This window comes from Marmota marmota, unplaced genomic scaffold (genome assembly GCF_001458135.2).
Source record: "Marmota marmota marmota unplaced genomic scaffold, marMar, whole genome shotgun sequence".
NCBI lineage: Eukaryota > Metazoa > Chordata > Mammalia > Rodentia > Sciuridae > Marmota > Marmota marmota.
In genome coordinates, this window is record NW_026000153.1 from 29,704,976 (window position 1) to 29,719,670 (window position 14,695).

At 43.0% G+C, this 14,695-nt stretch overlaps 1 protein-coding gene across 2 annotated transcripts in view; it reads left to right on the forward strand.

Annotated features, from left to right (window-relative positions):
- Positions 1-14,695, forward strand: part of Egfr (epidermal growth factor receptor) — a 201,025-nt gene that overhangs the window by 168,711 nt on the left and 17,619 nt on the right. For both annotated transcript variants that reach the window (XM_048786642.1, XM_048786643.1), the window contains exons 20-21: positions 3,393-3,578; positions 14,283-14,438. In XM_048786642.1, coding sequence (XP_048642599.1) covers positions 3,393-3,578; positions 14,283-14,438 — 342 coding nt within the window. The remainder of the gene's footprint in view (positions 1-3,392; positions 3,579-14,282; positions 14,439-14,695) is intronic.

Genomic DNA, 14,695 nt, shown 5'->3' on the forward strand with positions numbered 1-14,695 from the left:
GGGGGGGCGGGGAAGGGGCTGAGGCAAGAGGATCATGAGTTCAAAGCCAGCCTCAGCAACTTAGGCACTGAGCAACATGGCAAGACCCCATCTCAAAGTAAAAAATTACAAGGGCTTGGGATGTGGCTCGGTTGTTAAAACGTACCCCTGAGTTCAATCCCTGCTGCCAAAAAAAGAAAAAAGAAAAATAAATGTTGATAGGCAGCAAAGAAGGCCCAATAATCATTGCCAGCAATAAGGACAAACATAATAGATTCTTAAGGTCACCAAAACCTCAGGGACAACCCAGTGGTAGGACTTGGACAGCAGCCACCAGGGTCTCCAAGTGTGAGCTCTGCCTGCCTGGGTGGCTTGTGCTGAGATTGTTGTGGAATACCAAGCATACTTGGTGTAGGTCACGGTGCACCTTCACGATTTCCAAGATAAACAGTAAAGAACAAAGCTCACTTTAACTTCTGCACATGCTGAGCGGGGGCCCACAACAACAGTGTTCCCATTGTGCCCTGGGGAGGCGGGGCAGGAAGTGACGACTCAGCTCTGTTGGTCTATCAGGTTTTAGTAGGACCAGGACCTGGCAAGCCTCCAAACTCTGTGTGGCCTGACACCCACGCCCCCTGCTCTGTTCCCAGTTCCTGGTTCCAGATCAGCCCCTCGCCGGCCCACAACAGATGGGCTGCTGAGAGTGCTCCATTTTGCAGATTTTTCTCCCCTTTAAAATAAATACAATATGTACTCAAATCTCAACCAGATCTTGAGAAAATAGGAACCTCCAGAGGATTTCTTTGGTGTTATGGTTGTAAAGCTTCCCAGACTCCGGGGAGAGATGTGATTTGTGCTTTTATGTCAATCCCATGGCTTATTAATTTTTCCATAGACTTTCCAGTTTAAATTTAGGGTAGGCAATGGAAAAGGAATGCAAAACAGATTTATATATGGGTTTTACATGTGTGTGTGCACACACGTGTGCCACCTAAAGCTTTCAGGCAGCCCATAAAACAGAGCACCTGAAAGACATCATCATTTGCTTCCACATGCAAAGAGAGGCCCTAGGAGCACCTGGTGCTACACATGTGCTGAGCAGGTGGACCATGGAGAGAAGCCCACTGGCCCAGGGGTTAGGAGACCCAGATGTGGGCCCATTCCTGACACTAAGAAGTAGTATACCCTCAGGTTGGCCATTCATTTCCCTAGGCCTCAGTCTCTTCTGACAATATTGACCTCAAACACAATGCACTTGCTGGCCCCATTCAATTCTCTGACTTTTGCAAGCATTTTTTCAAGATTAAGGATATTTTCAATGACCCCAGAGTCAACAGGTATTAAATATCTACTCTGCTCTTTAATGTTGTAATATTGTTTTTATAATAGAAAAGATTCATATCCTGCTTAAAAATTAAATTATGTTTATAATAGAAAAATGCATATCCTGCTTGAAAATAGAGACCATAAACAATCAAGAAAGTGTCTCCTATTTGTTAGGGGATGGGTTTTGAGGCGACAAATAAGGAAACATTTGCTGGTGTGATCTAGTACTATCGAGTGCCAGCTATACTCTAAGCATATGCTGCTAAGTATGAGAATGTAGTCCATCTCTTGAAAACTTGGTGGGGGAAGGACCTGTTTTAAATTACACAGATAAGTATAGATTAAGATGTGTGCTCCAAAGCAGTGGCTCTGCAGCTTCATCAAGAATCTCCCAAGGGCTTATTCAAAGAAATGGCATCTCGCTTCTAGGCCTAAGGGGAGCTGCAAGAATTTACCTCTTACAAGTTCTCAGGCAATGCTGGGACTGCTTTCCTGAAAAAAAAAAAAAACCTGCAAGATGCCAGGGAAGTTTTAATGGGGAGTCACTGAGACTCCTGAGAAGATCAGGAGGGCCTTTGGGGACAGAGGCTCTCCAGTGGAAGAGGCCTGAGGGGAGAGCAGGCAGCAAGAGTTTCCAAGAATGGTGAGGACCCAGGGAAGGGTTCAAGGCAAGAAAAGTGCTGTGATCATATTTGTGTTTAAATACATATACAGGGGCTGTGGATATGTAGCTCAGTGATTGAGCATGTACCTAGCATATGCATGCCCCTAGGTTTCATCCCTAGTACCACAAAGTATAGATAGATAGATAGACATATAGACATGCATATTTTCATACACACACATATATAATAAATAAATCTAAATTTGCACACAAATATACACACATATGCCCTCTCTCTACCATCCTCACCATGACTGTCTTCTGTCTTCAACCCTATGTTCCAGCCTCCTTGCCCAGTTTATGCCACATACCTGAGCATCCCTGGCCTCACCTTGTCTCTTGGGCTACACTCTAAACACAGCAGTTGCTGAAATGTGGAAAGGAACCTCTGATCTCATTCTCTTGCAGTTCATGTTGTCTCTTTCACATCCAAATAAAAGGTCACCACCATTTGTATTTTAAAGGGAAAGAGAATTTATGGGTGGAAATTGAGGATTCCCTAGTTCTCAGTTAGACACAAGAAAGGATCCCATTGTGCACATGATTGCAAATAAATGAAGCTTTCTCAGCCTAAGAATAGCAGAAGGGTTAAAATAAAGTCTATATTCATGGATCTGTCAAAGTCTCCTGCCTTGGCAGTCAGCCTAAATGAATGGGGCAGGAACGGATGCATTATGCAGAGCAGCATGTTTTTCCCATCAGGAGACTAGGGCAAGACAATACAGACCACGTTCTTCAGAGTTGGATCTTGAGCAGCCAATAGAATCTATAGTCATCATAGATTGAATGTCCGTTTCAGAGGCTGGAGCTGGTACACAAAAAGATGTTTTCCAGTTACTCTTTGGAGAAGTGCTGTAGGCAGTGTTTCTATCCCAAATACCCTCCCATTGCTCAGTCAGGGCCAAGTTTGTTCTGTTGAAAAGAGTGGGCTTTTCTTGCTGGCTGGTTGCTGCGTCAATGACTTTCCTGAACATGCTTACCATCATGTCTCAGTAGTGCCTATGGTGAGAGCTTCTGATAACGTGAGCAAGTCATTGTCCACAGTGTCCTGGTCCCAAAACTCAGGCCCTGACAGCATCTTTATCCTTGAGTCAGAATCTTCCTAAGGAAGATTACAGCAGTTCCCAAACATGGGGACATTAGAGTGACCCAGGTCCCTTGTTCAACCAATGTTTTGCCAATGGGAATTGTTACCTGGGTTTCTCTGTCAAGTGGAATCCCTAGATACACACAAGAGGGTCCATCTCCCACAAAGTGTCTTGTCGTTTCACAGCTCTTAAAAAATGTCCCTTACAACAGTACATATTTTGAAAATCATGCTCATGCTTTTTTTTTTTTACATGGAAAAAAGGATCCATGTGTCTCTTCCTTTAGTCACTGTTAGGGAACCTTTCTGATGCCATCCTCTCTTGTTCCCTTACAGGAAGCCTATGTGATGGCCAGTGTGGACAATCCTCATGTGTGCCGCCTCTTGGGTATCTGTCTGACCTCCACCGTCCAGCTTATCACTCAGCTCATGCCCTTTGGTTGCCTCCTGGACTATGTCCGAGAACACAAGGACAACATCGGTTCCCAGTACCTACTCAACTGGTGTGTGCAGATTGCAAAGGTAAATGGAGAAGGAGCCCTGAGAACACATAGAGCAGGTGTCTGTCTACCTTTGAAAAGGAGGGCAAATGTTTCTGTTAAACAAGAAGCGCAGCTGTCTCAGCTTGTTGCACACTACTCTCATTTTTCAGGAGGAATGATGATCATTAGTAAAAGCACCCAAGGAAAACAGCAAGTGGGGAAATAAGGATACTGAAAAATGAGGTATTTATTCTGCCATCCTGGGATAACTGAGCCAAGAGGATATGTGTATGTGTGTGCACTTGCAGGTTTTTCTTTATCTTAGATTAAATTTAATGGATTGGCTTGTACACTGAATCAGTGCCATTGCCACCTGCATGTTGGAAATCTAGTCCTCCACGTGTGAACAGTTTTCTCCATTGAGTGTTCAATATGTTTGGTGTTTTTGTCCTTATTTTTCTGGAGCTCTTTTTGGTGAACACCGTGGTGCTTTGTAGTGGAAGAGTGTGGCTTTCCTCTGTCAGGATTTGATAACGAGGTAAGTAAACCAGGCTGAGGCCAGAAGTAGGACTTGGAACGCTGGTGTGTCTGTGTGGGCAGGGCAAGTGTTATGGCACAAGGCCTGATTTACAAGTCTGAGGAGGCTGGTGGAAGAGAGCAGGTCCTCCTACTACATGGAATAGGCTCCTTCAATGTCCTCCTATTGACAGGCTTGCTGCAAAGTCACAGAGGGGATGTGAAAGCACACAGTGGCCACGTGGCCCTACCTATTTGCTGTGGTCAGGCAATAAGCCAGGTATTGAGCTGTTCACAGTTCACCAAAGGACTCCTAATTTTATCTCAAACTTCTCTCATCTCCATCTCAGCCCTACAAAAGTTACTTGCACCCAAAGTGCTAAATCCTATTTTTTAATGATAATGGATGTACATTTTACACAAATGAATTTAAAGAATTTGTGGGCAGGGCCTGTCCCTGAGTATGTGACATACCCCTACCTCCCACAGACAGCAGGGCAGGGTGTTTAGGGAATTGTCAGGGACCCCTGAACAGGGGTACGGTGTGTCACCAGGCCAGGGCTATTTCTCACAGCGCCCCTGGTCAGTGGTAGCAGTTGTTCCTGCCAGCTTACTTGTGAGAGTGCCCTGAACTTGCCTCACCCAATTCTCAGCAGTTGTAAAAAAAATAACACAAAACAAACAAAAGCACATTCTGGGCACACCTTTTCTGGCAGCTGCCCATAATACCACAAGACTGGCACAGGGTGAGGCTGGCTCCCTCCTGGAACTGAGGCTCTGGGCTGTGCTGGGGAAATGGGAGGCTTCCACCCAGGATAGCCAGACAGCAGTACATCCTTCTTTGTTCCTATACTGTGGGGTGGTGATTCTCAGCCACAGCCCCAACAGGCTCTCAGTGTGCCAGGGAAGTGAGAAATACTTGGTCCTCTATGACCAAGATCATCAAGTGTTTTTGCCATTGTCATTTTCAAAGTCACAGAGGAGTTATATCATCCTTATTAGACAATAGTCCAGGAGTAGGGTTGCTGGGCTTTCTTGTATTTGTGAAATGCTTGATAGTTCTGTGTCATTGTATGAAGTTGTTGAGGATGCCATGACAAATTACCACAAATTTGGAGGCTGATCACGACAGAAACTTACTCTTGTATGGTTCTGGAAGCCATAAGTCCAAGATCAAGTTGTCTGAAGATCCCTGATCTCCCAAAGGTGCTAGGGGAGGCTCCCTCCTTGCTAGTCCCAGGTTCTGGTGCCACTGCATTTCCTTGGCTTGTGACAACATCACTTCAGTCTCTGCCTCTGTCTTCACATGGCCTTATTTCCTACATCTCTACGTCCAAATTCTCCTCTTCTTTCTCATGGATACCAGTCACTGAACTTGAAAATTCTATGAGAGAATATCTTAAATAGTCTCAAAAAACATATGTGAGATGAAGGATATATTAAGTAGCATTATTTAGTCACTTCACATAACAGTATACCCCATAAATATATATATTTATTAGTCATTGGATTTAGAGACCACCCTAAGTCTGGGATGATTCCATCTTAATATCTTTAATTAGATCTCAGAAGCCCATGTCCAAATAAGATCACATTCTGTGGTTCTGGGTCAACATGAAATGGGGGGAGGGTCTATTCAACCCATTAGAGTTGCTGATCTGGGGAGGAGGTGATTAACCCAAAGTATGTTTCACTGGGTATAGAATTATTTCTGGGAGTCTTCTCAAGTGCTTACTCCTGGACCCAGAAATTCTTCCTTAAGCTTTCCTCACTGATTAGATAAGGTAGGACATTGAAACTGTTGTGCTCCCTTCCCAGGAAATCTCTGTTACATTGTTTTATATTCTTCTTAGCACAAATCCTGCCTGAGAAGATCTGGTTTAATCTTTTAAGTTTGTGCCCAGCTGCTCCAACTGTGAGGTGAGCCCTGGCTGTGTCTCCTAGCTTGGGCAGGGCCAACAGAACCCTGCACCCTTGGGGCCAGCTCCTTCTGAATGATTCCTAATGCCCACATCACCAGGGTGTGCCAGGAGATTCAGCATAAATTCTTTAATTACCTCAAACTAATTCCCACCTCCACCAAAGTGACTCTTCCTGGAGCTGAGGGTGTAGCATAGTGGAGGAGCACTTGCTTGCCTAGCATGTGCAAGGCCCTGGGTTCTATCCCCAATACTGGGGGTGAGAGGGGACTTTTTATGTGATGGAGAAGTGACCCTATCTTCAGTGTGAATTGCCGATGTCACCCTTTTACCTTAAAGGGCAAACAGTCTCAGTAGGTTTTCCCAGTAAAGAACAAGGCTTAAAATTTCAGTGGACTCTAATATCAAATCTTGATTTTAGCATTCATGAGCCTCGTGAGCCAGGCAAATCACTTAGTCTTTTTTGCACTCAGTCCCTTTGGCTATAAGATGGTATTCTGCCACCTCTATTTCTGGGTAGAAGGATGAGAACAGAGAGTCTCTGTGAATCACCTGCCACAGGTTTGGATACACCTTTGATACTCAATAAATGTTCCTTTCCTCCTTCAGTTTCCCATAACTAAAGTAGGTTGGTGTCGAGGTTAAATTCTAATCTAATATGTTGTCTTATGCTAGGTCCACATCAACTTTCATTTTATTTTAGAATAGCATCTTCTGCTCTGCATCTTTTATTATTCATGAGCTTTTTCCCTCTTTTCTTTGAAATATTACATTCCCATTTTCCTGACCACCAATGTCTGCAGAAATGGAAGTTTATTCAACCCCTAAAATCAGCCTTCTGCAAGTGTGATGACAAACATACTAATCCAACAGTGTCTAAGAGAGGTGGGTCCCATTCAAGCATGGTTTACCAAGGATACTGAACTTGAGTTTCTAGAGCCTGAAACTTTGCTGAGATAGTTTTCTACATAATATTACTCAGAATTTCCACCTGATGTTTAAAGCCACTGTTGTACTTTGCTTAGCTTTATCTTAATTTGAAATCCTTCCCTGATTGGGGCCATTAGTTCTTCATGCATGAAAGATTTGTTTTTTGATTCACAAGGGAAACCTTATTCTGCCATATTTGAATAGCCAACATGGTGGAATATCTATCCCTGGAGGGAAAGAAAAGGAATGCTTTCCCAAATTATAAAGATTTGCTTTTGGATGACAATTTATCTGAGTCTTAAACAATTTTATTTTTATAAGTGTGAAGTGAAAACTACCCAGAAATACTTAGTGGCTGACCAGAAACTAAACTCCTGACATTTTCAAAGTGGAATTTATTGACTTGTAAATGTGCTGTGTTGATTCACAAAGGCATGAACTGTCTTGGGGAGTTTTCTAAATATTGATGGGAGAGCTGACCACTGTTATACAAGTTCATTGTCCTCACTAAACTGCTAAACTCCACTGGGCATAGGAAAAAGACATAAACAGAGTTGCCATAGGGAAGAAATCAGATTAGTATTGGTGGACTGTAATAGAGCCACCCCTTGCCATATGTGGTGAAAATGGATTCCATTCTCTACTCCCCCCCCAAAAAAAATCAGTCTCAAAGGCTTGTGGAGATGTCACCTGCTCATCCATCAGAAAGAGCAAATGTCTCAGCCTCCTGATTTATAAGCAGCTTTCACTCACTGGGAGTGAGTTAGTTGCTTAAGAAATTACGTCTATTCTCTCTAGGTGTATAAGCAACCTAGTAAACCTCCAAATATATTACAATCACATGGCAAAATAATGTCAAGAAATTTTCTAATCCAAAAATTCTATCCTAGGCTGGGGATGTGGCTCAAGCGGTAATGCGCTTGCTTGGCATGCGCGGGGCGCTGGGTTCAATCCTCAGCACCACATAAAAATAAAATAAAGATGTTGTGTCCACCGAAAACTAAAAAATAAATATAAAAAAAATTCTCTCTCTCTCTCTCTCAAAAAAAAAAAAAAAAATTCTATCCTCAGTTCAGTTTGGCAAACACCATTACTGTAACATACCTTTCCCTGTAGAGCCCTACAGTATGCATTTTTATTGCAAAGTCCTACAAAAATAAAACTGTTTAGACTAGCATTTTCCCAAACTCTTTTTGACAACAGAGCTATTCTATTCATCCAGATTAAGATCTCAGAGAATTGAGTTTTCAAACATGGATCTGATGCTACATTATCACAAATGATATCAGTTTAAGGTCTTTGAGACCAGCCCCTGATGAAATATGAAAGAAGGCTGGGTAGGGGGTGCGAAGGAGATGCTCGGAAAGAAACTGATTTATGGGTGTCATTCTCTGACTAGAACTTTGTATAAATACCAAATTGCATTTAGTTCAATTTATGAGGTAAAAACTTAACAGAGATTTCTAAAAAATTCAGTTCAAAGGATCCATTTTACAAGTATGGAAGATACTTAATTTGGTCCCTTTCAAAAAGCCCCAGGTATTTTCACTGATTACCCACTGACAGGAATTATCAGTACATGTGAGCTGCTAAGAAGATAGCAGATGAGCATGGGCTGAGTCAGTGGTGGGTCCTCACATCCCAACAAGGAGATGAAAGGTGATTCCACTTTGATGTAGCCAGAACATTACAGTCCACTTCTGCTTTGTTCTAGGTGTCATGTCGACAAAACTATGTTCAAATTACACAGTAGTCCCCTCTTCTCTGTGGAGGATAAACAAGATCCCCTGAAACTATGATTATATGCCTATGATAAAGTTTGATTTATAAATGAGGCACATTATGAGATTAATAAAAATAATAATAAAATAGAACAGTTATAACAATATACCAAATAAAAATTATATGGATGTGGGCTCGCTCTCTCTTGAAAAATACAGGACTCCTCCTTTATCTGCAAGTTGGCTTTCTGCAGTTCTGGGTACCTAAAATTAAAAACCATGAGTTGTTTATTTTCAAAATTTTCCATTTAATATTTTTGGATTGCAGTTGACTGAAACCACAGAAAGTGAAATTGTGGTCAAGAGAGCCACATCATGACAGAAGAACAAGGGGTGAGAGGGTAAAAATGAATGCTGTATGAAAAACTAAAAAAGAAGGAACCATATATTCCTTTACACAGGCTGTAGTGGAGATTCCACTACATTCTACATTTTATGTTCTGTCAAATATACAACTTCCTACACTGGTCCCAGTTAACCCCTGACCTTCACTGCTAAGATCTGCGCCCTCAACCCACAGGTAGGGTTGAGATACAGCCCTATCCCCCTGACTGACAGTCCACCAGGGGGTGATTCAGCCACTGTACCTCTTGTTCCACAGAGGGCCAAAGGGGTGGTCTTGGCAAGAGCCCTTTCACCTTCAAAGCAAACATCTTGCAAGTACCTATACAAAATAACAGAATGCAAGATAAAAGGGCCATACCACTTATCCAATGATCAGATGTTTGTTATTTGAATTCTTTTTAATTTTTTTTCCTGCATTATTCCACAAAGGATTACAGCTAAACTTAAATTATCAACCTAAATGACCTTATAGTATGTCTGTAAAAGAACAAATTCACACAAAGCGACTTAAGAACATATTCATCAACTTTCATTAGTTTGTCAAATGATTTCTTAAAGCATATTCATTAGCTTTTAGATATTTTATTAAGTTATTTCTTGAGAACTTATATGCCAGTGTTAAGCATCATATGAAAGATACAAAAGTCAGATAAGACTTCTTATCTACCTAAATTTGTCAGTGAGTAAGGGACAAGGACCGCTACAGAGCAAGAGATGCAGCAAGGAATGAAGTATGTCAGAGCAGGAAAGTCAAGGGCAGGAGGCCCTGCTGTCTTCAAGGCCACTGTGCAAGTTAGAGCAGAAGAGTTGTGACCAAGTGAACGTATCCAGTCAGCCAAGTGCAGGAACTGGGCCAGACTCCGGGAAACGAGGGGTGCACAAGCCAGACTGCTCCTCCCCTCAAGAGTCCAGAGCCCTACAAACTAAACAACCCTGTAGACATGAGTGCGATAGATCCTGAGCCTGTCCTAGTGTCAACTGAGGGTGAGGACACAGAGTTGAGGAATGCAGCAGTGGGTGAGGGTGCTTGAGAGCTGAGGGGGCAGAGCAGGCTCAGTGACTGCAAGGCACTAAAGAGAGAGAGAGGGGCAGCTGAGAGACCCTGCAGGACCGAGAAGGTAGAGCTTCAGCACAACAACAAAGGCACTATGTAGGAATTCATTCGTCATTGGACATTTTTAGGAAGCATAGCAGAGTTTTGGTTGATCAAGACAGTGCCCTCATTTAAGGTTATAGCAAAAGGGATTGAGGAAAGAGGATGGATTTGGCATTTAAGAGGAAAGTATGATCATTGCTATCACCTGCACAGAACTCTTCCCTAGGTACTATCCGAGTACCCTGCATGGATAAACTCACTAATGCTCTGTCTGATTGGTCCATTCTATCCATGGGAAGACTGAGACATGGGGCCATTAAGTAACTTGCCAACATCTCAGGCCAGTACATATGAAAATCAGGATTTGACACCAAACAGCCTTGCTCACAAGTCCTCACTCTTTCCCTGCACTTGATGTCACAGATCAGGGGACAGGCCAGCAATCCCAGCTATCTTCCTCTTCTGGCAGAGTAGGATTCCAGGGGCACACCACCTCTAGCCTGGAATGGGAAATTCTGACACTTTCCTGCCTCCTCGGAAGACAGGAGCTCAGTGATGCATAAGCCATGCTCTTGACTTTACAAAAAACATGTGCCCACTCCCCTTGTCCTACTTTCTGCCATTTCTGTGCTCATGAAATCCATGCTCACCGGAATTTTCCACATTGTGGTTAATAAAACAGAACAGAAATGGATCCTGTTCCAGCCTCCTCTCTGAACTCCTCCCAAGACTTGTAGGATGCTGCAGCCCTTGGGAAAACAGAGTCTTTAAAGGTCAAGCCCCACCACCCCCAGTGCTTTCTTGTTCCATAGGTATTGTGCCAGAAAAATCTTTGATATCCGTGTGAAGCATATCCCTGGGCCTGTCTTTTCTAAGTTTAAGTTCCAGTGTGGCTCTTCAAATTCCCTTTTAACCTCAGTATTTCAAAATTCATTCTAGTTTTCCTGTAGTAATTAACAAAAATAAATATGTTAAATTCAATTAAAATGAGAAGAATCAGGAAATGAGCTTCCCCAGAGGCCCTACCGGGGCATGTGCTGATATTACTTCCTGTGGCGTATCTGCTTAGAGCCTGAGAGTTCATAAGTAATATCACAGACCTTATCTTTGATGGCTGGTTAAAATATAACTCTGCTGGGCACAGAGATGGCCTTTCAAACTGTCTGAGACTGTGGGACAGAGACCCATGAGTGGAGTTTTATCTAAGTTCAAATAGTCTAATCTCTTTGTCCCCAAATTGTCTCTGATTTAAGACCCTCTGGCTGATTAGCCAGAATATGTAAACAGTTCTTTCCTCTCCTTTCCCAAGCCTTCTCTGAAGACTGATGGTCTAAGAAAACCTCACACCATATTGAAGTTGTGCTGCTCCTTTAAATCCCTGAGCCTGAAGAGTGGGGCAGGGCTGGGGTGGAGCTCAGTTGGATTTATTAGATTCACACAATGACAGGACTTACTTTGTGGCACAGGGCCAAGGTGCGAGATTTTTGTTTTGTTTTGTTTCTGGTAGCCCAAACAGCTTTTGGCCCAGCAGACAAGTTTCACTCCAAGGCCGCGGCAGGGGTATAAAGGCCAAGGTCATGATGGTGGTCTTGGGAACTGAGGACTTGGTCGGTTCAACAGCATGCTTTGATTTCTAGAGTCCCTGGTCTCTACCAAGGTGGTCACATGTGTACCTGGACAGAAAGAGGATTCTGTTGGGGATGTGTTTGGGGTGGCTGGCACATGGTTAGTGCTTAAAGCTGTCAGCAAATGTTATTATTCAATCATTCATTTATTCAATCATTTTTTATTCCATAAATGGTTACAGTGTGTCCCAGATACCAAATCTTCTGTTAAGCATTTAAGGAGACAGAATGAAAATTAGTCCTGGAGGTTAAACTAGGCTGGAAATGCCTTCTGAAGTTCCCCTTTGAGTTTCATGAACAACACAAAATACATACACACACACAAGAAAAAAAAATTTAAAGAGAGCAGTAAGAAAGCAGTTTACTAGTCCTCTGTATACGGCTATTACTATTACTTGCTGCTCTAGGTCTGTGCAACATCTATGCAATAGCTTCCACAGAGGAAAAATGAATGAAATAAATACAGGGTAGACAGAAAAGAGACAGCAAGGGGTAGAGAGAGAAAGAAAGGGGTAGAGAAGAAAGAGGGAAAGAGAACCAGTGAGCTAATACAGCCTGGAATGCAGAGGTTAGGTCTGTCCAGGCAAGCAGCCAAGCATAATTAACCCTTTTGAAGAGTTCATCATATTTAATAAGCAGAGGTCTTATTCTTTTATAAGACACAGGGCTAGCAAAGCACAGACCATTGTCACCATCCCATAAATCAAAGGGGAGATTAAAGTGAGGAAGGAGCCAGCCTTTGAAGAGAGATCATAGCAAGAGTGACAGGAACAACAACAAAAAAAAGATGAGGTCTGTGTTTGGAAATGTTTCCTCAGCTCCGAGTCCTTCCCATTCTCTTTCCACACCCACTCCTAAGTAATAATTCCTAACTTGGAAGCATATTCCAGAGAAGAAGCTTCTACCTTCTTCTTGAGAAGACATGAGTCCTGTTCATCCTTATTATCTAGCACAGGGGACATCTTAGGAAGGGAAGCATTTACATTGAACAGCATCTTGACATTTAGGAGCTTTCCAGGTAATACAAAGGAGAAGGAGTAATCCAGGTGTACCTGAGGTATGGAAAGCAGTTGATTTTTTCCAAAAAGAGAAAAGCACTAAAGACCTCAAAACTAGCACCCAGAGAATAATTCCTGGTGCATCTTTGTGAGGTACTACTTTCAGAGGATGGCTGGTTTTGTCCTAGAAAGAATTTTTTAATTTTACTGTTCTGTCAGGTCAGTTAATAATTTCCCACTTAGGCTCTATACAAAAATACGAAGAATTTGCCAGAAAATGTAAGAAAACATTCTTGTCTACAGGTATTCCCTGCAGCTGCTCTAAAGTGGAGATGCCTCCCTAACTACAAAACACCAGACTAAAGCAGAGTTTGTTAAACCCATTCATTTCCATTTGGTGCACTTCAGCCAGCACTTCTGTGCTGAAGCACCAGCTCTGTGCTGAAGAGTTCATGATCATCAGCCAGAAAGGAAGGGGAAAATGCAGCCGACTCTTCTGGCTAAAGAGAAGGGAGGTGTATTTATGAGTAAGTGGGGGAGGCCGTGGAACAAGCAACATGAGATGTCTGCAGGCTTGACCACCTCCCAGCTTCTGCCTGCCAGTATGGCCCTGCACAGGGAAGGTGGGCTGCCAACCTCACAACAGACTGGAGCTCAGTGAGGCCCAAAGGAGCTTGGCTGTGCTGGGCAGTTGTCAAACAAGAAATAGAAGCCAGAAGTAGCCCCCATCTGCCAGCAAGCATAGAGGTGCATAAAACAAGGACACCAGAAGGCTCGTGAGTAAGGACAGTAGTTGAGGGATAATGTCTCTAGAATTCACTTTGTGTTGGGTGCTATGCTAGATGCATTGCAAGTATTACTATTTTTTTTTTTAGCAGTGATTCTGACTGTAAAAGAATTGTGGAGGCAGCCAAGGAATTAGTAGGGAATAGTACCTTGCATAAGAATAGTCAATACCCATGTGGTTTCAATTTAAAATCAAATAAACCTGGATGAAAATTTTTTCACTGGCAGATTGTGTATGATAGTTCAGGAAAGCATGAGAAAAGCCTGGCTTAAATCCATCCAGAAACTCTGCTTTGCCCCAGCCTGTTGAGGTTGGCATCTTCTTCCTTGCTGTGAAGATAAGCTGCATGCAGGGAAGGTAAAGCCTGGCAGATGGAATGGTTGGCAAGTTCCAGAGCAAGTGCCAAGACCCATTCTCCACCTGACAGCTGAGCTTGCGCTCAGTCACTGGCCTCTTCTATTTGTAACTTGAGTGATCAGATGGAGAAAAAGTAATAATCTGCAGCTAGTTAAAACTTTCTTTTCTTGACTTTTCATTTATTCAATAGATAGCTTCTAACGTTTACCAGCCACAAGTATCTGTGTCCAGCATTCAGAAGTAGGAAGACAGACTCAAACCCAGTCCCTGGCATCAAGAAGTGTGGCATGACCTTGACATTAAGTTCAGATGCATGAGGACCATCTTCCCATTACACTGGTCGTCTCATAAACAATTCACTCTCTCACTGCAGAATCCCTTGTGTTTCAGGGCATGAACTACCTGGAAGACCGGCGCTTGGTGCATCGTGACCTGGCAGCCAGGAACGTCCTAGTGAAGACACCACAGCATGTCAAGATCACAGATTTTGGACTGGCCAAACTGCTTGGGGCTGAGGAGAAAGAATACCATGCAGAGGGAGGAAAGGTAAGGAACTGACTTGTAGATCAGGGAGCATTTTCCTGACAACAGAGACTGGGATCTCGACTGATATAGGGGATATTTGCAAACATTCTGGGTGAGGTCTCAGCACAACCACAGGCAACTGAGTCTAGCCTGGGTCTTCTGCTTTGGGAGTGGGGTTTGCCTGCAGAGGGAACAAAGATATTTCTGACATGGTCAGAGGATATAGTCATCAACATCTCCAGGCGATCATTAACAAAGGTTAGTTCTCAACCGCTCCC